We start from the raw sequence: 22867 nt of genomic DNA on the forward strand, positions 1-22867 counted from the left end.
TTCTAGTCAATACTGATGCTGGAAATCACGGCTGGCCAATGGCAATGAGCCCTTATGAGCGAAAAACTTTTTCAATACGGCCCCCGATTTCTAAGCGGCAGGGCAGCAAATGGTTTAGCGGTGTTTCGCTGCAACCCAACACGGATCCGTCGGGACAAAGCGCTGTATCACGCCAAGGAGCTGAGCAGAACAGGTTAGGTTGCACCGTGTAAGAAAGCGAAAGGCTTTCGAAATGTTGGGACTGCGCTTATCGCGCAGACGGAGGCTGTCGACAGGCACGTCCTACTCTAACACGTCTTTGTTTATACTTTCATTGTTCCTAAAGCGCTCACCAGCCCCAACTTTTGCGGTCATTCAGTTTGATACAGAAATCCATAGCTATAAGTTATCTTGCCAGAGATTTCTACGTCTGCCTTTCCAAATTCGTAGATTGGACCTGTCCACACGAAGACAATTGTCGATGGAAACGCGTAGCTGTCTCCCGCGCGTTCGTCTCAGAACCAACAGATGTGGCAGACGGCCAGTTAGGATGGTGATTGTTTAAGATATACCGGTTATATTCTTGCCATCATTCTTTGCTCTACAGCTAAAGAAAACGTTACTGCTAGTGGTAAGTAAATGACTTTAGAAAGGCGTTGTGTGAGGTATGGAATGGAAGCTATAAGAAATCTCCAACTGTAACAAAATATAAAGTTTGAGAGACGTGTATCAGGACATATTATGCTTTCTGTGTGAAGACTATAGTGGCAAGAAGAAAGAAAATATATTTAAAAAAACGTGGTAAGGTACCGAGAAAAAAGAATTGCAGTGATAACTGATCTCAAAAAGCCGAGAAATGTGAGTGTATTTGTGAAAGCCACAGGAACAATCTCGTCAAGAATAGCTACTGTAATAGGCTGGGAAAGGCTGTGGAAGAAAATGATTGCGTCTTTATGTCGGTAGTTTTTGACTGGTGGCAGAGTTTCAGCGGCATAGGAGTTTGTTGCAGTGTAACCTATATTTCATGATAATTATCAGAGTAATTTCACATCTAAACTTCGCTGTAATGAACAAGCTTCTGCGCAACAATATTCAGGATTACTGCTTTCTTATTTATTCTCGTTCATTCACCTCCCTCCTTTCAAACACTTCACATTGACACCAATTCACTAAAGCATGATTGCCCTTAATGTATAATGTTTTTCTTCATACAGAACCCCAATGCGGAACAGTGAAGCAATGGCTGCGCATAGGCAAATAATAAACATAAGGTATGCCTGAATTCAGGATTCAGACTACTCGTTATGATAAGGTTTTGTAATCCCTAATAATGGTATGGGCAACGTTTCTTTTCCTTAATATCACTAAAGAGCACGCCGTTTTTGGTCGCATAAGTATGCAACAGCCGTTGATGTTGGCCAGCAGCAAATTTTCATCAAAATGACCTTGTTGTCGCGTCTCCAAGAACAGGTCTTAAGAAAATCCTTTTCATTTAATGAGCACGGGATTCTTTGTTACTGCGTAAGTTTGTTTAATGAGCAACTTAGATGCATGCTGAGATAGATATGAATGCCCCTGTTGGCGTGTCTGGATGATGCACGTATTTCTGATGCGACCTGGAGCACGTCGTCTCAGTCTCCAGCAGAAAAATAAAACAAAAGAACTGTATATTGTAATGAGACCATAGCGTGTCACGGCGTCTGTGATGCATCTTTTGTTTTTATTACCTTTAGGCACCACCGGCGCTTATCATCTGTTTCTTCTGTTTGGCTTATAATCGTGAAAACAGCCCCAAAGGGCTTCAAAGGAGGGGGGTTAACCATGGGGGGCGCTGAGGGGGAGGCCACGAAGCGTTTATAATCCTGTTCGCGGGTACATTCTGCCGTTTAGTTCGCCTCACCCTTACATCTCCCATCACTTTTCTTCCTAACATCCCATATTTTCTCACTAATAACAACGTGTCCTGTTCCGGGTCTGCCGTTCGTCATCCTCAATGGCTAGGTGCCGCTTCGGCTCTGAAGGATGGTGGAGAGCGTTCTCTTTTGCGCATGTACTTTTACTGACTAACCTGCATCGAGAATTTCTTTTTCTAACAAGAGAGAAAGAAGCTTGGAGGTTTATTCCACGATATTTTTCCTTTCGCCCTGTCTTTAACCACATTTAGTGCGGACTCAGTTAACCGAGTACTGGCAATAATTTGCTTTATTCAGAAAAGTTTTTCTTCCGAAGAATCTCGAAAGTGGCGCGACTGACTTTATACAGCAAGAATTTGTACGATGTCTGATCTAAGCACTAAATACTTTTATTTGGAACCCTGTATTCTACGTCTCATTATTTTTTTCTAAGCTCTGCACTTTACGCGACATCACGCAAGCTGAAGCGATGTTCTAAAAAAAAATAGAAAGTGTCACGCCTCACTTCCTGCAGATCCTTGTTCTCCAGGCAGCGGTGGAGGTACCTGCTCATACGGCGTGAGTTTGTGCCGTCAGCGCGGTACATTGTGTCGCAGTAGGTTTGAGCTCGCCTGGTAGCTTTAGAAAGCGAAATGGTACCTTAGAAATCAAACTTGCTTTTAACGCTGTAAAGGTCGATGCCGAGTTCCATATGTTCATAAAATATTTCGCACTAACCCCAAACACGACTTTGCGTTGACCGTATGTTGCGCCAATGGTTACACATGCCAGAAATGAGACTCGTATTTTCCCTTTTACCTTGCACGAGCCACGATTTTAGTCAGGTCGAAGTTTGAGAATGGTTCTGTCGCGGATAAGCGTATGGAAAGTCGCAGTCTCTGATATGTCGTATTTAGGTACGAACGGTACACGGTACATGTATGTTGTTTCCGTTTTCCGACAAAAGTGCTTAACCCAATACTTGCCATGTTTACTTTACTGCTATTACATATTTTCTGGCCTGACATGCAATACAAAAAAAAAGAAATGCACTGAGTAAACGCCTTTGTATCTTTTTCGAGATTTTTAAACTAGACACTAAAAAGTAAATTACGGTAGATATGGCACGCTGGAGGACAAAGCGCGCAGATGAAGACTAAGTGCATTTCTCAATAAAAAATCTGTGAAAGAGAATGTCTAATTTCCTAATTAGGCCTTAAGCCCTTTTCTTGCACATTGGAAGCGCAGTTTATCTAGCTCTTGGTATTACAGTTTCCTCTCGTCATTATAAGACCGCAGGATGACAGCTACTCGAACCTAATGAAGCAAGTGCAGCACCCACACTGTTTCTTGTAGATGCTCGTGCGTCCCTGATGAACTGGCACATACGTATGTGGATTAGTGACCACGCAGGGCAACATTTTCAAATATTCATGTTGGTCGTATATATAGTCAGAAAAATTAAGAGAGATGACGACAAATGATACCCTATCAGAAAAAGTTAAAATATAAATTAAAATAGTTGTGCTTCATTCTTTGAATAAACGCCACTAGAAATCACACTGCAGTAGAAACGACACACCTAAAAGCGCCGCGGTGCACAAGTGGGCCGGCATTCACAAAAAGTTCGTATGACTGTTCCTAAGAGCAGATGTCAGTCAGTAGTGCCAGCAAATCGTGAAGGCTACCGGCCCATGGCAACACCACTTACGAAAGATGATGACATTCATGAACTTAGCCCCGTCTCTTTGGATAAAAACGCGCAGAGTCGCACCAAACGATAAGGGATGAGGAACTGACACAAAGTATACGAGGCACCGGTTAAGTAAGCCAAGTGTACTTTACGGTGACAAAAGTTCAGTCAACATTGAGTAGCCACAATTTTTTTTTTGTCGTGGCGTACAGCAAAATTGTGAATTGGTGATATAAGGATGATGGATCTTAACTTTATTGCATACATCTTCTTGAGGAAATACGCCAGAATTATAGCTGCAGGGAAGAACAAAGAAACAGTAAGTAGTGTAAGACAAGCTACAAGATAATCAATAATAATTTTAAAAAAGATAGTAGTAAAAAAACACGTATGCGTAATTGTGAAGTAAGGCACAGTGCATCTAACGTATATATGAAGTTGATTTAAGAATTTGAGTAAAGTGTTGCTGCGTATAAGATTTCGGAGCATAAGGAATTTGAAATGTAATGAACAGTGAAAACAAGGAAAATATCAAGATAACTCTTTTGTTTAGGATACGGGTTTAGTTTGATTTGGTTTTGCTTTTTGGTTGTTGTTGTTGTTGCCTCGAAACATGGCTCGTACCCACGAGGGGTATTGGCCACACTGAACGGATTGAACATGCACCCAACAACATAGCAAAAGTGGTAAAAGCGAACGTTCAGAACGAAGCATTTGGCAATTAACTGGTTAAATGCGAAAGCAACCGTGTACTTAGATTTCGGTGCACGTTAAAGAAACCCAGGTGGTTCAAATTTGCGGAGTTCCCCACTATGGCGTTCTGATGTTGTTGTCATTGTTTCTGATGGCGGATGACCTCGTTGCGGTTTTCTTTATCTTCTTTCTCGATGCCGCTTCGCATACATCCTTCGTGCTTCCGTTGCGAAGAAACGGCCATTGGATGCCTTTCATGTTAGACGTCGAAGGAGAAAGAAAACCTTGGTGCAATAGGCTCGGGAATGGAAGAGCACATGAACAGTTGAAACACTGGAAAGGCCGTATACCAGAGCCTGAGTGCCGTTTCCTCTGTACGCCGCACTTGGGGGCAACTGTCGACGACCTCGCCATTGTTAGGAGCCAATGCGAAAGACGACGACGAAGACGGACAGTTGAGCCGTTGCGCCGCTGGTGCGGGGAGGCGTTGGGCGAAGCGGCGTCATGGCCACGTCGGCCGAGGGGTAGACCTGTGGCGCCGCCGTCAGGTGTGCGCGCGGCCTCTGCGGCGCGCCCATGTCCAAGACGGCGACCAAGCCGGCCTTGGCCAAGATCCAGCGGGAGCTGCGCGAGATCAGCCGAGACCCGCCGACCAACTGCTCGGCCGGGCCCGTGGACCCGAGCGACTTGTTCCTATGGCAGGCCACCATCGTAGGGCCCGATGACTCGCCGTTCGAAAAAGGTGGGCCAAGTGGGAAGCCAGCGGTCGGCGTAGCACATCTGGAGAGCGGATCTTGGGTAGCGCCGTGAGGTTGTGCGATAAAAACGACGCGAGCTAAAAAAGAGATGTGCAAGAGGAAGGGGGCACTTCGTGTCAGTGCTGTTTTAGCTACTTTCTTCATATTAGGCGCCTCATATCACGCCGTTCATTCACTAAGTGCATCTATCTGTTTGTGCTCTTAGCCGGGAACGACGATAGAATGCTGGTGCGCTAGTATCAGGGCTCTGTCCAGTGTCGGTTGTCCGTGTTGGTCATACGGTTCTAGAGTGCATGTTATGTGGCGGTATGGTTTATATGCACACACTACCAAAGCTTCGAGTCAAACTGCTTTTTGGTGTTTGTGTCTTAAGGAAGTCCGATCATTCCAACTTGTTGTTTTCGTTTGATGAAATGAGTGCCTGACGCTGTCGTTACTATATAAGTCTTCAAATACAAAAGGAAATCTGTTTTCAAAAGTTAACAAGTTTGCATGCTTGCGGGTGCATGCTCGAAACTAGAAGAACCGAGAGGTCACGGAAATATTTGCAGGTTAAAGCTTCAAGCTTCCGGCTGTTTCCCGTGTTCGCTGGTGGGCATGATAATTTTGAGATTTTTTTAACTTTACTTTGTCGTAAAATTTTTGAGCATTTTTCCCGCATCTGCCAGAGAAGTTGTACGGTTAACAAAGCTTCTGATATGAGCATACCTTTGCAGTGGTGAACAGAAGCAATGAAATTATCGCACAGTTCTCCAACACTCATCTTTGGACTCATGCCTTAGGCATACAGAGCTTGGTAACATTTCATTGACCGGCGATATATAGGCACATTATGCGGGAGCTCACAGAGTTCTGTAAACGTATATTTTTTCGGCTGTGTACTTGAACGTATAATTGAACTTTATTTATTTATTTATTTATTTGTATTTATTTATTTGTTTAATTAACTAATAAATTATTAATTATTAATTAATTAATTAATTAATTTACACTGCATGTCGAGGTTGCCGGCCCAAAGCATGTCTTGCAATATAGTCTTTGAAAAGAATGAATAAACGATATAGTTGCATATTACGTGCAATCAAAGCTGCAAAAAGCATTCAGCTGGTCCCGAAAACAGGCCCAGTTCCTTAATATTATTTATCCTGGACTTGCTCCATTTTTAAACGCAGGAGTTTTCAAGCTTAAAATTCGCTTCCCGGAGGACTACCCTTTCAAGCCGCCCGAGGTGAAGTTCAACACGCGTATCTACCACCCGAACATCAACAACAACGGCTACATCTGCCTGGACATTCTCAAGTCCCACTGGTGCCCGTCTCTGACCATCGCCACGGTGCTGATATCCATCATGGTGCTCATGTGCGACCCAAATCCTGACGACCCTCTCGTGCCCGAGGTGGCCAACGTGTACAAGACGGACAAAGACGCCTACAATGCCATCGCCAAGGAGTGGACTAGACGATACGCCATGGAGTGACACTGCGGGACGCTTCCGCCAATCTCGAAGATGCGAGGAAAAAAAAATCAAGAGCCCGACTACTGTCCTCTCCCGTGAACTGTTCTCATCGGGTTAGCATCGCATGGGCTTGACTGTTGTTATTTCGAAGCGGTTTATGCCACGAATGATGCCTACAAGTTTATCGCGATGAAGAAGACGTCGTGGTGTATACTGTGGCATGATTCGGCACAGTGGTTCTGTCATTATTCGCACTGGAAGACACGACGGAAATTGAAATGCCTCTCGCTTGCGCCCTCCCCTAGTCACCATACACGCGAACCTCAATTATCTTTCTTAGTCTTTGGTCACTTGGTATCGCTAGTAAAATCCATGCTTCTCCACACGGAGGCGCTACAGCACCTGTATGAAGAAGGATAAATAAAGTGATGAGAGTATTTACCCACTCGTGTCGCTTTAGGAGTTGTTCTTGACGTTTTTGAAATGGCCATGCCACTGCGCCAACAAAGACGCAGTCCCCGTGTTCGGAAGCCAGAGTTACAGAGAAGTGGATGAGTTAATTCGGTGGTATTGCTTTGGCCATCGCTGCAGCCTTCGTGATATAACTCATTGCACAGTAAAGTTGAGGCGCAGCCTACATGAAGCAATATTGCTGCTGTGGGGGAACATAGAATTGCCAGTGTTACTACTACGAGATAAAAGATGAATTCACGCGAAGTGAGTGAGTGGGTGAAAACTTTGTTGAAAATAAATAAAATATGCGACGATGGTTGTGGCCCCTATTCCAGAGCCCCACTGGCAGTAGCGGCACGCTGGGCTTGGTTAAGAAGAGCCAATCGGCTGTCCCTGCCCTCGTCCGCAAGCCATGCATGCCTCCCATTGCCTATTCGTCATTAGCAGATGTTGATGTATTGTAGGGCTGTCTATGTGCGGACGCGTCCTGGGGCCCTCCCATGTGATGTGTTTTGGTGTAGATGTGGGCGTGCACCCACTGGTACACGTCAGTGAACCTCCTGGGGTGTACTCGGTGTAGGTGGTGCAGGTTGGGGTACGTGTTCGTCTGTGTACGACGCCAGTCCCTCTTTTGTTGGCTGTCTAAATTCGAGTGAGTATGTCCAAAACGTGCACGCGCCTGTCTTTTCTGTAAGAGGATGTCAGTAGAATTCGGTGGAAGGTCGTCGCTGGGCCATGCCGTTGCTCGGACGTTTAATCCTCGAGCAATACGGTCTGCCCTCGCGTTTCCCCCCAGTCCCTCGTGTGCCGGACACCATATGATAGTGTGGTGCCCTTCTAGTTCATCGCCTAACATTTTGATTATTGACTGGGGGGCCGTTGCATTTGGAAAAAGGCGGCAAGCTGCTTGTGAGTCGGATAATAGGACAGCCGAATTAGTTTGGCGCTCGGCATCCTGAATGTCGAAGGCGATGGCCGCAGCCTCTGACGCGCATGCCGAGGTGGTTTTGAAAGGATGCCGTTAATATGTTGTCCTGACACGTAGAGACTATGATGAAGTGTCTGAGCTGGTTCGACTGGCATCGGTATTATACGCTCCCGCTACCATGCCAAAACGTTTCTGAAGAGTCTTTACCCTTGCTCTGCGTCATCCGGGATGGTACTTAGGGTGCATGTTTTGAGGAATTGGGGCCACCACGATGTGCGACCTAATGTTGTGGTATATCTGTGCCGTTTCCTCTCCGCAATGCTGGGATCTCAGGGGAAAGCCTAACCTTCTGTTGTTCCTTCTGAGCATATAACGTCGTTACGGCGTACTCGTCAAAAGTATTGTGCAGGCCCAGTCCCTCGAATATGCCTGTGCTAGCGCATTCGGAAAGACCAAGGGCGGCTTTGAAGGCTTTTGTTATTATTCTGTTTGCCTGTGTGATCTCTTGGTTTGTAAAAACCTGATACGGAAGGGTCTATGTGATGCTCTTAATTATGAATGCGTGGATTAGGCTGACGGTCTCTCCCTCAGTTAGGCCCTCTCTGCTTCTTGCCACACTCTGTATCATTCTGGCCACCTTTCCTGTGACTCCCTTTAGTTTTTGAAGGGTGTGAGATGTTCCAGCGTTCTGCTCTATCCACATCCCCGATATACTGAGTGCCTCAACTTCTCGAATCTGCGCCCCACCGAGAGTCAGAGCGATTGGCATCCAGTCCTTCTTTCTTACTTATTTCGCACGCACCCGAATGAATTCAGGTTTTCGGGTGCGCACGCCATGTCCACTGCTCTCGCGTATTCCACGACTGTGTCTATAGCCTTTTGAAGTGTTTCTTGCTTGTCCCGAGAAAACCCCTGGTGAGCCCTGAGCGCGATGTCATCGGCATATATCGCACAGCCGAGATTAGGGTGTTCCAGTGCTCCAGGGCTAGCTTTCTCATCCCCACATTAAATAGCAGTGGAGAGAGTGTGGCTCCCTGAAGGGTACCTGTGTCGGGACAGTTGAAGGTGTCGGATCTCGTGGAGTGAGTGAGTGAGTCAGTGAGTGAGTGAGTGAGTGAGTGAGTGAGTGAGTGAGTGAGTGAGTGAGTGAGTGAGTGAGTGAGTGAGTGAGTGAGTGAGTGAGTGTGAGTGAGTGAGTGAGTGAGTGAGTGAGTGAGTGAGTGAGTGAGTGAGTGAGTGAGTGAGTGAGTGAGTGAGTGAGTGAGTGAGTGAGTGAGTGAGTGAGTGAGTGAGTGAGTGAGTGAATAAACTTTTATTTGGTCCAGCAAAACGCAATGAAAAGCGCACCCGTCTAATCCCACGACGGGACTGACATCTAGTCTGCCGGCCCGATCGCGGGCGCGCTGGACGGCCAGGATTTGGTCCTCAAAGACGGGACTTCGCAGGAGCGCGTCCCACTCTTCCTTGGTGAACTTCGGGCCCAGCGACCCGCACTCCCAGAGCATGCGAGACAAAGTAGCAACCTCACCACAGGCCACGCAAGAACAATTCGGATAAATCTCGGGATATATGCTATTAAGGGACGCCGGATTTGGGTAGGAGTGTGACCGCCTGCGCCCTGCTTAGCTTGGAGTGAGGCGGCTGGAAAACCCTTCTCTCTAAGTAAAATAATTTAGTAAGTTCATTGTGCGTTATAGGAGCGTCTCTGTGTCCGGGGAGAGAGTCGCCCGAGCCTAATGCGATTGTGGCCATCCGGTCAATGAGGAACAAGGGCACGTAGTTATAAATTCGTGTTCCGCAGTTTACCGCTTCAAGTCCCTCCAGGATTGTGTGGTGGGAGGTGATGTCGAAGGCCTTTTCATATCCAATGCCAATAGAAATTTATCGTCCGACCCTCTGTTGGGGTGCAGGACCTCGTACTTTAGTAAACGAAAAACGTCTTGCGCCGACACGTGACGTTGGTTCGAGAGCCGGACCTGCACAACATTTTCAAATAGTTTCCTTGCGCCCGACGTTAGGGAGATGGGTCGAAAGTTGCTGCTGATACGGGGCTTAGCTGGTTTCGGAATGAGGGAGTGTACAAACTAGATCAGCGATCTGCAGTCCTGTAACTGAGAAAGATTGTGGGACATCCAACATTATTTTATAAACTTGCTACATTAGCCGTGAAGAACAAATAATTATTTTATCTCGTAAAACAATCCGCTACCTTTTTTTTAAATTTTTCAAGCCCTAATTACCTTCACTAAAAGCCTTATCGGAAGAACCAGAAGGGCCACATAGTGTAAAACTTGGCCTACTACGTAACCTAAAGAAACACGTTCGGAGGCCTAATAATGAATTCTAGAAGAGTTGATTGTTAGGCTAGTTGGTAGTCCATATTTGAAGTAGTAACTTAGCGCTTGTCCGTCTTGTTACCGTGTTTTTATTGGCGCTAAGTTGCTACTTCGATAATGAATAGACTGACTTATTTCTAAGACGAGATTCATTTGAAGCTCATAAACCTCCCAAATCAAAAATAAACATATATATATATATATATATATATATATATATATATATATATATATATATATATATATATATAACAACATAGCATCAAAGAAGACGCGGAGCAGCACCACCAACAAATACGCTTTATAAGTCGTCAAAGAAAACCAACGTCTTCTTGGTCTCCACGCTTAGCTTAAAAACCCGCGTTGCTTCAACCTCGTCCCCACTGGCGCATACCCGCGGCAATATAGTCGCGCTAAATATAATCGGGCCTTTTGCTTCCCCTTTGAAAAAAAAAAAATCGTCGTCCCAATGATAGAGGCTTGGAAAATAGCGATAAAGAAACTGCGCAGTCTTGTCAGTCTACATAGTGCGGCTTCCTACGAAGCACGTGGACGACCTCGGGTAAATGCCGTCGGCACTTTGAACAGTGAGAGCCGCCTGGAAAGACTTCGTAGTTGACGTCATTGATGCGTCGGAGAACAATGTAGGGCCCGAGGTATTTGCGCAGCAGCTTTTCAGAGAGCCCACGCTGACGAATAGGTGTTCAGACCCACACTTTGTCGCCAACGTTGTGTGTTACGGGTCTGTGCCGAAGATTGTAGCATCTGGCGTCACAGTCCTGTTCTTCGTGGATTCGAAGACGCGCAAGCTGCCCAGCTGTTTCTGCTCGTTGTGTGATCTCTCCAGCACCCGTCTCGTTGTCATCAAATTCATGAGGGAGCATTGCGTCTAATTTTGTCGTAACATCAAGGCCGTATACGAGACTGAACGGTGTCTGGCGAGTGGTCTCTTAACGAGCCCTGTTGTACGGGAAGGTGACTTAAGGTAAAACCTCGTCCCAGTTCTTGTGCTCTACATCTACGTACATACATGCTTATCATATCAGCCAGTGTCCTATTTAGTCGTTCCGTCAGTCAGTTTGTTTGGGGGTGATAGGCCGTTGTCTTCTGGTGGGCGGTACTACTTAGACGAAGAACGATATCCAAAAGTTTGACCATAAACGCAGTACCTCTGCCTGTGATGACTACTGCGGGAGTGCCATGCCTTAAAACGATGCATTCGAGAAACAATCGTGCCGCTTCATCTGCTGTTGCCCGTTGCAGAGCACTTGTCTCGGCATATCTAGTGAGATAATCCGTGGCGACGACTATCCATCTATTGCTGGTAGTAGATGTTGGGAAGGTGCCTAGAAGATCCATGCCTGCTTGTGCAAATGGTGTGGCCGGCAGTTGAATAGGAGGCCACACCATCGGCGCCATCTGTCAAGCCGGCTGGCTTGACAGATGGCGGTTTTCGACGTTGGCAATCCAGACATGCCTGAACGTAACGTTTAACGACCGCAGTAAATCTCGGCCATTAGTAACTCTTCCGAATCCATGCCAATGTGCCAGTGTAATCCAAGTTCCCAGCAGTCGGCTCGTTGTGGCAGGCGTGTAAGATTTCACGTCGAAGCGATGAGCGAACAACGAGTAAGTAGTTGCTGCCGCTAGGTGACAAGTTCTTCTTGTAGAGGACGTTGCGGCGCAAGCAGTATGATGCCAGCCCTCTTGCAAATAGCACCGGCACGCTGTTGTTTCGTCCTTCCAGGTAATCGGTAAGCGGCAGAAATTCAGTGTCGTCCCGTTGCTGGCATGAAAGATTGACAGTGTCCACGAGTCCCAGAAACACCGTGTCGTCATCGTCTTGTGCTGCCTACTCAACAGAAGACAGAGAAAGGCAGTCGGCGTCTGCGTGCCACTTTCCCGACTTGTACGCGACAATAAAGTCGAACACTCGGGGTCGAAGACTCCGAGTGTATTGTGCGAGCCGGCCGCAATGATTTTCCAAATTTATGAGCCAGCAGAGCGAATGGTGATCGCTAACGACAGTTAAATGCCGACCATACAGATACGGATGAAATTTCAGAACTGTCCACACCATTGCGAGGCATTCTTTTTCAGTGGTGGGGTAGTTAGCCTCGGCTCGAGATGGTGTCCCACTAGTGTAAGCGATCACCTTTTCGCTTTCTTCCTGCCATTGTACGACCACCACCGCTAAAGTAACGTTACTAGCATCTGTATGCAATACCGTCGGGGCGTCTTCATCGAAGTGTGCTAGCACGCGAAGCGCTTGCATGCGTTGTCAAAGCTCGTGAAGTGCCCGCTGCTGGTCTTCGCCTTAAGTAAAAGAGCTGTCTTCTCTGGTGAGCTGTTTTAGCGGCCACGCGATGCGCTTGAAATTCGCAATAAATCGCCGGTAATATTCAATGAGTCGCAGAAAACGTCACACAGCCTTTTTGTCTGATGAGGTCGGGAAATTATCGAAGGGAGCAATTTTGTCCGGATCATATCGGACTCCTTGGCTACTGACGACGTGACCGAAGACCTGTAGCTCGTGAAAGCCAAAATGACACTTCTCAGGCCTCAAAGGGAGACCGGCAGAGCGTATTGCTTCAAGAGCAGTTTTCAGCTTTTGTTAGTGTTCAACCAGCATTGCGGAAAAGACAATCACGTCATCCAAGTACACCGGGCATGTTTGTCATTTGAGTCCAGAGAACACAGTGCCCATTAGACGCTGAAATGTTGCTGGCGCCAAACAAAAACAGAAGGGAAGTACCTGAAATACCGTCAGCGTCACAAAGACGGTTTTCTCCCAGTCTTTGTCATCCACTTCGATCTGCCAATAACCGCTTTTCAGGTCCATTGACGAAAACTAGCACGCGTTTCGCAACCTGCCCAAGGAATCATCAATACGTGGCAGTGGATAAACGTCCCCATTTGTGACCTGATTGAGCTACCGATAGTCGACGCAGATGCGCAGGCCTACCACGCCTATTCTCCGCATGATGGTGAACGCGCCTACAACGACGCTCCTGTGGACAATCAGCCGGAAAGTACGACGACTCCCCGATAACGCTCTCCTTCTCCTCCTGCGCGCTACAATTCACCGACTCGGGAAAAACTACAGGTGTTGCCCAATGACTATTAGATGGTCGAATAACGCCATTTTCCAACGTCGTCTTCCCTTGTTTTTGTATTTCTTCGCGTTCGTTTGGGGCCACACGACAAGGGCCTTGCCGTATGGGTATGGTGTCAACATCAGTAATGATGCGGTGTTTGGTAAGTGGCGTTTGACCAACTCTTGATGCAGACGAAAAACAGCCCTGGTACTGATTGTCGAGTCCAAGAAGGCGGTTTCGCTCAACGGCCGTTAACGTCCGAATAACGCCTACAATAGACGCAGCTGTGTGTATTGTAGAGGCCGCCTCGTTCGCTAAGTGGCAGTCTTGTATTTGCGTTACTTCGTCGAAATAAGTGACAGCAGTCCCTCTAACGATGTGTCGACGCTCCTAACTAAAGTTTGTCAGCAAGAGTTCCATGCTTCCATCGATTACATTGATAAGTGCTCTGGCAATGAAGAAACCGCAATTAAGTGCTAGCGCATTGATGTGTTCAGCGACTCCACTCCCATTCTGTAGGCTGCCACAGTGCACGGGTACGAGAGAGCAACTCCGGGGCAACAGTATGACATCTGCCGTCGCAATACGTAAGCGAAGTTATTGTTGCTCCGCATGGGTGACAATATCTAAGTTCGTGGCAAACGTGACGCTTCTGTCACAGGTGTTAATCACGGCGCCGTACTCACGTAGCAAATCCATGCCCAATATAAGTTCCTTACAACACTCAGTAAGAATGATGAAAGTGGCGAGGAAGGTTCAACCAGCGATTAAAAGTCGGGCCATAAATTTCCCGACAGGTGTCATCAATTGACCTCCTGCGTTTCTTATGTTGGGCCCGTGCCATAGCGTCTTCACCTTTCATAGTTTGTCGGTGAGCTATAAGCTTATGATTGAAAAATGGGAGCCAGTGTCAACAAGAGCGGCTGCTTGGAGGCCGTCAGCGCGAACGATGAGGTCGGCGCTGACAACGTCAATTACGTTTTTCGTAATTGTATCCATCGTATTCGTCGTTGCACTCGGCGTCTTCTTCGTCATCGGAATGCTCACGTCTTCGTTCGACGATAATGGGGGTTGTGGAGAAGTTAGAGTACTGGCAACCTCACCCCCGGAGGTCGCTGCGGCTAGTTTCCCCGTCGCTTGCTAGGGGACCTGCCCCTAGTGACGTCGGTAAAACTGCAACGAGTAGCGCGCAGGAGGAGGAGAAGCAGAGCGGAATCGGGGAGTCGTCGTATTTTTCTGCAGACTGTCCACAGGAGCGTCGTTGTAGGCGCGTTCACCATCAAACGGAGAATAGGCGTGGTAGGCAGGAAAGTTTGGGTACTGAGCGGCTCGATAGTTGTTCCATTTGTGGAAAACTCGATAGACGTGTCCAGCTTCGCCACAATAGTAGCATACTGGTCGACGGTGCGCCACAAATCGTTTTTCCGACGTTGATAGTTCGGCGGCAACTCTCCATGGAGCCTAAATAGGAGTGGCGTGCGCATGCCGAAGATACGGCATTGTTTGCGCTGGCGTTATCGACGGGGTCGGTAGAGTCGACGGGGATGACGATATCGACTCTGTTTCTGGCGTAGGTATGTCCTAGTTGCGGGTGTCAACGGCGTCCAAGTTGCGTTGATTGGACAGCAAACGCCTCTGCATAAGTATGCACCGCGGCACGTTATCACAGTCTGCCGCTGAAAGAGCTTGCCAGACTTATTCCCGGACCACATCAGCCACAAAAGATAACGCTGGCGCCGCTTCCGTAGACGCAACGACAAATCTGAGCTGCCGAACCTCTTCTCGCACAACCTCTCGGATAACTTCACGCAGAGTCCTGTTGTTACTCGCAGCGTTCATCCTGTCCTCTTCTACCTCGGTGCCTCCTCCCTAGCGCAGTTGAAGTTCACGAAATCATGTCTCATCAACTACCCACCCAACACACTGTCCTCCAGTACGGAAATGTCATGCTGGCGGTATCGTTGCTGTAAGGCCCGTTGAATGACTGTAGCTTCTTTTGTGAACTCCGCCACTGATGTCGGTGGATTTCTCACAAGGCCAGCAAACGGTTGCTCTCTCACTGTGCGCAAGAGATACGACAGCTTTATTTCCTCTGGCATGTCGGGGTATGCGCTGCAGAAAAGACGGACCATGTCTTTGGATAACATAGCACGCTCTCATTGGGTGCTTGAATGCGGATTTCGAGAAGGTGCTGCGCATTTTCCGCCCTGTCGATGCTTGTAAATGTATTCAGTATCTGTGTGCGGAAGTCGTCCCATGTGGCAAAGCTCCTCTCTCGCTCGACACACCACGTACGAGCATTACCCTTCAGATAGAAATAGACACCCGAGAGTTTGTCCTCCGAGCTGGGCTTATGGTTGTACTTGGCGACGCGTTCGAACTGGTCCAGCCAATTTTGGATGCCTTCAAAGGCGTCACCATGAAAGCTCTCCGGAAGCATAAGATTCTGCAGTGTTACTTGCGATGCAGCTGCGGTGGCCATGATAGTTGTAGGAGGCAAATGATTTCTCGAGGTTTCTTGCAGGGGGCTGCACTCGGGCGCCAGCCCTAGCAGGCGACGACTGAACCGGTGGACAGGTGTTTCGATGCACGATGCGGATTCAGGGCTCGATCGTCCGCTCCGCGAAAAAGTGCCAAGCATGAAGAATACCCCACATCTTCACCGGTATAACGACGTTGGATCGACGAGGATCAGGACAAGAACCACCAACAAATACTTTTTCAGTCGTCAGAGAAAACCAACGTCTTCGTCTCTACGGTTAACCTTAAACACCCGCTCGTCCCCACTGGAACATAGCCGCGGCAATATAGTTGTGCCAATATATATGCCTTGGTGTCATTCTCATCATATGATCATATATATGGCTTCTCATCATATTGTTACGTAGAAAGACGCAGACGACAAGCTATGTACAAATATATTTACAAGGGAAAATACGCTGCGCTTGGCCAAGAGGCAACAGCCCGCACTAGCTTCTAAATCGTCGTCGTCGTCTTCACACTGCTGGCCTTTCGTGATCGCACATATTGTGCCGTAGCACTACCCCCGGCTGCAAAAGCGCCGTCCCGGAGCGACTAAAGATCGGACTCGGAAGCAGTGTAGTAGGCCTTGAGCCTACTGACGTGTACGACATCACTAGATGCCACAGGAGAGGACGAGCTTGAGCCCACAGGAGCAATTTCGTAAGTCACAGGCGTCACCTGGCGCAGCACGCGGTAGGGCCCTGTGTATCGCGAAAGAAGCTTCTCTGAAAGTCCGACGTGACGAGAGGGCGACCACAGGAGCACGAGCGCACCAGGTGAAAACTGTACGTCACGATGGCGGGAGTTATACTGACACTGCTGAGTGGTCTGTGAGGCCGTAAGTCGAGCACGGGCAAGCTGGCGTGCATGGTCGGCGAGGGCGATGGCGTCGCGCGCATACTCGCTTGTTGAGACCGCAGCAGGAGGAAGTGCCGTGTCTAAGGGCAAGGTAGGTTCGCGACCGTACAGTAGATAAAAGGGAGAAAATCCGGCGGTGTCGTGCCGGGAAGAATTGTACGCAAATGTTACGTAAGGAAGGGCAATGTCCCAGTCGAGGTGGTCCTTGGAGACGTACTTGGCCAGCATATCGGTAAGAGTACGGTTTAACCGCTCTGTCAGGCCATTGGTTTGAGGATGGTATGAAGTAGTCAGTTTGTGTTGAATGGAGCAGGAACGCACAATGTCAGCGATAACTTTCGAGAGGAAGTTTCGACCACGGTCAGTAAGCAGCTGTCGCGGGGCGCCATGAAGCAAGATAATGTCAGGCAAGAGAAAGTCCGCGACGTCAGTGGCGCAGCTGGTAGGGAGAGCCCGAGTGATAGCGTATCGGGTGGCGTAATCAGTCGCGACGGCTACCCATTTGTTCCCAGAGGATGACGTGGGAAAGGGACCGAGCAGGTCTAATCCAACACGAAAGAACGGTTCCACAGGGACGGTGATCGGCTGCAGATGACCGGCAGGTAGCACCTGAGGTGTCTTCCGACACTGGCAGGGATCACAGGCAGCAACATAGCGTCGAACGGAGCGAGCGAGACCAGGCCAATAGAAGCGGCGTCGGACGCGGTCGTACGTGCGGGTTACCCCAAGATGTCCTGCAGTGGGTGCGTCATGCATCTCAAAGAGCACAGTCTGTCGTAGATGTTTTGGCACGACAAGAAGAAGATCAGGGCCATCAGGGAGGAAGCTCCTTCGGTACAGAATGCCGCCCTGGAGGACATATCGGCGAACGGATGCGTCGGTAGGTGTAGAGCGCAGACGCTCGATGAGTACTCGCAGCGATAGGTCTCGGTACTGCTCATCGGCGATGTTAGCGAAGGCAGACACAGAGAAAATGCCGTCGGCGGTACTACTGTCGGCGTCGTCAGGCTCGTCTACCGGGTAGCGAGACAGGCAGTCAGCGTCCTTGTGGAGTCGGCCAGATTTGTAGGTGACAGAGAACGAATATTCTTGGAGGCGTAAGGCCCAGCGACCAAGTCTTCCTGAAGGGTCTTTCAATGAGCATAACCAACAAAGCGCGTGATGGTCTGTGACAACGGAAAAGGATCGGCCATATAAGTATGGGCGGAATTTCGCAACCGCCCAAACTAGGGCCATACACTCACGCTCAGTGATGGAATAGTTGCGCTCCGCGGGTGAGAGGAGCCTGCTGGCGTAAGCGATAACACGGTCGTGGCCACGCTGGCGTTGTGCCAGTACTGCTCCAATTCCGTGACCGCTGGCATCAGTACGGACTTCGGTAGGCGCAGAAGGATCGAAATGGGCCAGAACGGGGGGCGTTGTGAGAATGTCGATTAGATGAGAGAATGCAGAGGCCTCGTTATCGCCCCACTGGAAAGGAGCGTCTTTTTTCAAAAGGTCGGTTAGTGGTCGTGCTATGGCGGCGAAATTCCTCACGAAACGGCGGAAGTACGAACAAAGGCCGATGAAGCTGCGCACATCCTTGACACACTTCGGAACAGGGAAGTGCGTAACAGCATGGATCTTGCCTGGGTCCGGTTGCACTCCGTTCGCGTCAACGAGATGTCCAAGGACGGTAATCTGGCGACGGCCGAATTGGCACTTCGATGCGTTGAGTTGCAGACCGGCTCGCCGAAAAACGTCCAGGACTGCTGAGAGGCGCTCGAGGTGCGTAGCGAACGTTGGGGAGAATACGATAACGTCGTCCAAGTAGCACAAGCACGTGGACCATTTGAAACCGTGAAGAAGGGAGTCCATCATGCGTTCAAAAGTGGCAGGAGCGTTACATAGGCCGAACGGCATCACCTTGAATTGATAAAGACCGTCGGGTGTTACAAAGGCAGTCTTCTCGCGGTCGAGATCGTCTACGGCAATCTGCCAATAGCCGGAGCGAAGGTCAATAGAGGAGAAATAGCGAGCACCGTGGAGGCAGTCAAGGGCGTCATCAATCCGAGGTAGGGGATACACGTCCTTTTTGGTAACCCTGTTAAGGTGCCGATAATCCACGCAAAAGCGCCATGAGCCATCCTTCTTTTTTACCAGCACAACCGGTGACGCCCAAGGACTACATGACGGTTCAATAATGTTCTTGGCAAGCATTTGGCGAACTTCTGCGTGAATAACTTGACGCTCAGCTGGTGACACTCGATACGGGCGGCGATGAATGGGAGGGGCATCGCCGGTATTAATGCGATGTTTGACAGCTGTAGTTTGGGCTAAAGGACGATCGTTAAAGTCAAAAATATCGTGGTAGGAAAACAGAACGCGGTAGAGGTCACGAGCGTGCTCGGAGGGCAAGTCGGGCGCAATCATTTTCCGTAAGTCAGCGATGGTACAATTTGTCGACTGCGATGGGAGAGGAGGATCGGATGAAGTGTCGTCTACTGCAATGGATGCTACTGAGTGATCCTCGAATGAACAAAGCTGGGCCAAAGACATCCCACGTGGCAGCACTTGTGTCGTCAAGCCAAAGTTGACCACTGGCAGGCAGACGCAATTCGCCGTAATAGATAAAACTGTATGGGGTACTGTGATCCCGTGTGTAAGGAGGACGTCTGGCATAGGAGCCGCGATGTAGTGACCGTCAGGGACTGATGGGGATGACACTAGGTCAACGTAGGTCAGTGCCGAAGGTGGCAAGCGAACGAAGTCGGCGGAACTGAGGCGACTTGGGTGTGGTTCAGCAGGATCCAGAACAGGCAGGTCAAGGCGGAGAGTACTGGCGGAACAATCGATGAGAGCAGAATGTGCGGAGAGGAAGTCTAAGCCGAGGATGATGTCGTGGGGACAGTGGGCGATGACTGTGAATAGCACGATTGTTGAGCGATCGGCAAAGGAGACGCGGGCGGTACACATACCAATGGCGGGGGCTGTACCGCCATCGGCGACACGGACAACAGGCGTCGTGGCGGGCGTGATGATTTTCCTGAGCCGGTTACGAAGGTCAGCGCTCATGACGGACAAATGCGCCCCAGTGTCTATGAGAGCAGACACAGAAACACCGTCGACTTGCACGTCAAGAAGGTTCAGATGAGTGGGCAAAGTCAGTAGAGGATTTGGCGGCGTAGGGGGCAATGCAGCGTCACCTCGAGGCGCTGCATCGTCTAGTTTTCCGGCTGGGAGCGGCGTCCGAAGGGAGTCGGCGAATAGGAGCGACGGGGCTGGGGAGAGCGAGATTGTCGTCGTTGGGGCGAAGGCGAAAGAGAATAGGGGCGGTTCGTTGCAGGAGAATCAGTGGCGGCATTATCGGAGCGTGCGGCATAGGGACGAGAAGGGCCACCTGAGGGGCGAGAGTAGGCAGTATAGGGAGACCGGATCGGGGAACTACGGCGACTACGACAGTGCCGAGAAATGTGTCCGATGCGATGGCAGTGGAAACAAATAGGCCTGTCGTCAGCAGTGCGCCATTCAGATGGGTTGCGGAAACGAGGTGGGTAAGAAGATGCGGGACGGGGCGAAATCGAAGAAGCCGGGCGGGTATCAGGGCGATGGGCCGAGCAGATGGTGTGAAGACCCATGTTTTCAAACTCCTGGCGGACAACAGCCTGGATCAGTGAGACCGTGACGGCAGATGCGGTGGTGGGACTGGAGTCGAAGGCAGCCGGATACGCGGCCTCGATCTCACGCCGGACGATCCTGGTAACATCGGCAGTGTTGTTGGGACGAGGAGCGTCGGCACAGGAAGATGTCGCAGGGGTGTTGGGCAGACGGGCAAACTGCTGGTCAATACGTCGGCTTTTGGCGAGTTCCAGGCGGCTGCACTCTTTTATAACAGCATCCACCGTGGCTACGTTGTTGCAAACGAGCAAGTTGAAGGCGTCATCGGCAATGCCTTTGAGGATGTGGGAAACCTTGTCCGACTCAGTCATGTGGGTGTCAACTTTGCGGCACAGAGCCAAGACGTCCTGAATGTACGTGACGTAGGGCTCCGTTGACGTCTGCACACGACCGGAAAGCGCCTTCTGCGCGGCAAGTTGGTGACCGTAGGGGTTGCCGAACAAGTCTCGAAGCTTTTGCTTAAGCGAATCCCAACTGGTCAGCTCATCTTCGTGCGTCCGATACCAAACTCGAGGTGTGCCACCGAGGTAAAAGACGACGTTGGCGAGCATGATAGTTGGGTCCCACCGGTTATTGCGGCTGACGTGTTCGTAAAGGCTGATCCAGTCCTCGACGTCTTCCCCATCTTTTGCCGAGAATACGCCAGGATCACGGGGAGCGGAGAGGGTGATGTAGGTCGTCGAAGTGGCAGCAGGTGTCGGAGCCGGTGGAGTCGGGTTGGCGTCGCCGGGAGCCATGAAGGTAGGCTCGACGTACCGTCCACTGCGAAGCTCCGTGACGAGGTACAGGGAACGTCCACCTCCACCAAATATGTTACGTAGAAAGACGCAGACGACAAGCTATGTACAAATATATTTACAAGGGAAAATACGCTGCGCTTGGCCAAGAGGCAACAGCCCGCGCTAGCTTCTAAATCGTCGTCGTCGTCTCCACACTGCTGGCCTTTCGTGATCGCACATATTGTGCCGTAGCAATATGATTGATAATAATCGGGTCTCAACCTCCTTTCTTCGCTTTTAGATTGCATTGCATATATGAGACATTTTAGATCATATATATATATATATAATAGAAAAAGCAAGGTGCATCTTTGCTGAGCTCGACCGCGCCTCGTAAAATGTGTTGTCATGATGAATTGCTGGAATAGTTGAAGCCATGTGTCGCGCTCATGATGGCCTGGACAAAAGAAAGAAGTCGCGAGACAAGCGGAATAAGGCAGGACATGTCGCCAGTAGTTCGACGTAAAATGAAAAATCCTGCCGCAAGCACATGCGTTACCAAGGGAAAAAAAAGAATTATTCTTGGTCGGTGCACTTGATTTATGCTTTGATGATCGGCCCCTCCGGGTAATAATATGCTAAGCAGCTGACGCCATATTGCTCGAAGACGCAGCTACTCGAAATCTTCATGTATTCGCGAAACGTTGAGGGTGAATTGCTCTCTGGAGGCATGCTATTGCCTAAATCTGGTGTTGTCTCCTATTTACTTTATATTTTTTTTGTTGGTGGCTTATCTGGAAAGAAAATGAGGCCTTTGAGACATTCCGTAGCTTATTTTAATGATTTATTGCCCATTCTTAAAATGTCTGCCAGATAGGAAAATATCATTCTCGTTACCTTTTTTTACGCTCAAACTATTGTTATTTGTGTTTTTTCCGTGATTTGGTGGTGAGCCGGTGGGCTGAACAGTAATACAGACGCTTTCGAACCTTGATTTAAAAGAATGTGTTTGGGAAAAAATATGGAGAATTTAGGGAACCGCTTTTACCAAGCGCCATGTAGCTATATACTCTACCGTCTCCCTTTTAGTTTTTTGGTGCAAGAAAACAAACACAAAAATGACAAAGCAGGGTGCTCCTCGAAATAAGCGTTTTGCTAGACCTATAAACAATATGTTCACGAAAATTTGCTTTAAATACCTTTAAAACATCCTCATGATAAATCACTGCACAGACAGTGCGATTCGAAGGCACCAGCCAAATTCTTTATGCAGTTACTAGTTTCAGAAAAAAAGCTTTTTTTTCTGATTCTTTCACTAAGGCCGTGAACTATCCCATTTCTTAAACTCGGCACTCACTCAAATTAATGTGTTCACAGCCTCTTCCTTGTTTTTCGGGGAAGCCTGTATTTATGTCTTACGTCAAGGCAACCCTGTTTTATTTCCTTGATCTTTATTTCCGTTTTCTTACGCTGCAGCATCTGACGTATAGAATGGGACAATTTATTGGTGTGTATTGTTAATGTCATCGCCAATCCAGTGACAATATCTCATGCTAGTCCAATGTGTGTGTGTGTGTGTGTGTGTGTGTGTGTGTGTGTGTGTGTGTGTGTGTGTGTGTGGATCTATCTATCTACAGATCATATTGCGCATACGCAGTTACATAAAAAATAACGGCAGAACTAATCTCACGATGACTGTCATGTGATTAGTATTCGATTAGCATTACATTAGCATTAATGTAATGTGATGTGACACGTAATGTGATTAGCATTCGAGCTATGTAGCGACATACCATATTTCTGAAGTCCCTTTTATGCAACGTT

General features: G+C 48.8%; 1 protein-coding gene across 1 annotated transcript; it reads left to right on the plus strand.

The window, feature by feature from the left end:
• Positions 1–4677: 4677 nt before the first annotated feature.
• Positions 4678–6916, plus strand: LOC135919172 (ubiquitin-conjugating enzyme E2-17 kDa-like). Its single transcript, XM_065452885.2, has 2 exons — positions 4678–4999; positions 6188–6916. Exons 1-2 carry the CDS (start codon positions 4834–4836, stop codon positions 6490–6492), a joined length of 471 nt encoding a protein of 156 aa, XP_065308957.1. The 5' UTR covers positions 4678–4833; the 3' UTR covers positions 6493–6916.
• Positions 6917–22867: the final 15951 nt, after the last annotated feature.

Source organism: Dermacentor albipictus, chromosome 3 (assembly GCF_038994185.2).
Source record: "Dermacentor albipictus isolate Rhodes 1998 colony chromosome 3, USDA_Dalb.pri_finalv2, whole genome shotgun sequence".
NCBI classification, from domain to species: domain Eukaryota; kingdom Metazoa; phylum Arthropoda; class Arachnida; order Ixodida; family Ixodidae; genus Dermacentor; species Dermacentor albipictus.

Excerpts from the sequence above, each read along its gene's own strand:
- LOC135919172 (XM_065452885.2), top strand. The coding sequence starts at position 4,834 with ATGTCCAAGACGGCGACCAAGCCGGCCTTGGCCAAGATCCAGCGGGAG. Across the intron at positions 5,000-6,187 it reads TGACTCGCCGTTCGAAAAAG|GAGTTTTCAAGCTTAAAATT; the intron begins GTGGGCCAAGTG and ends TTTTAAACGCAG.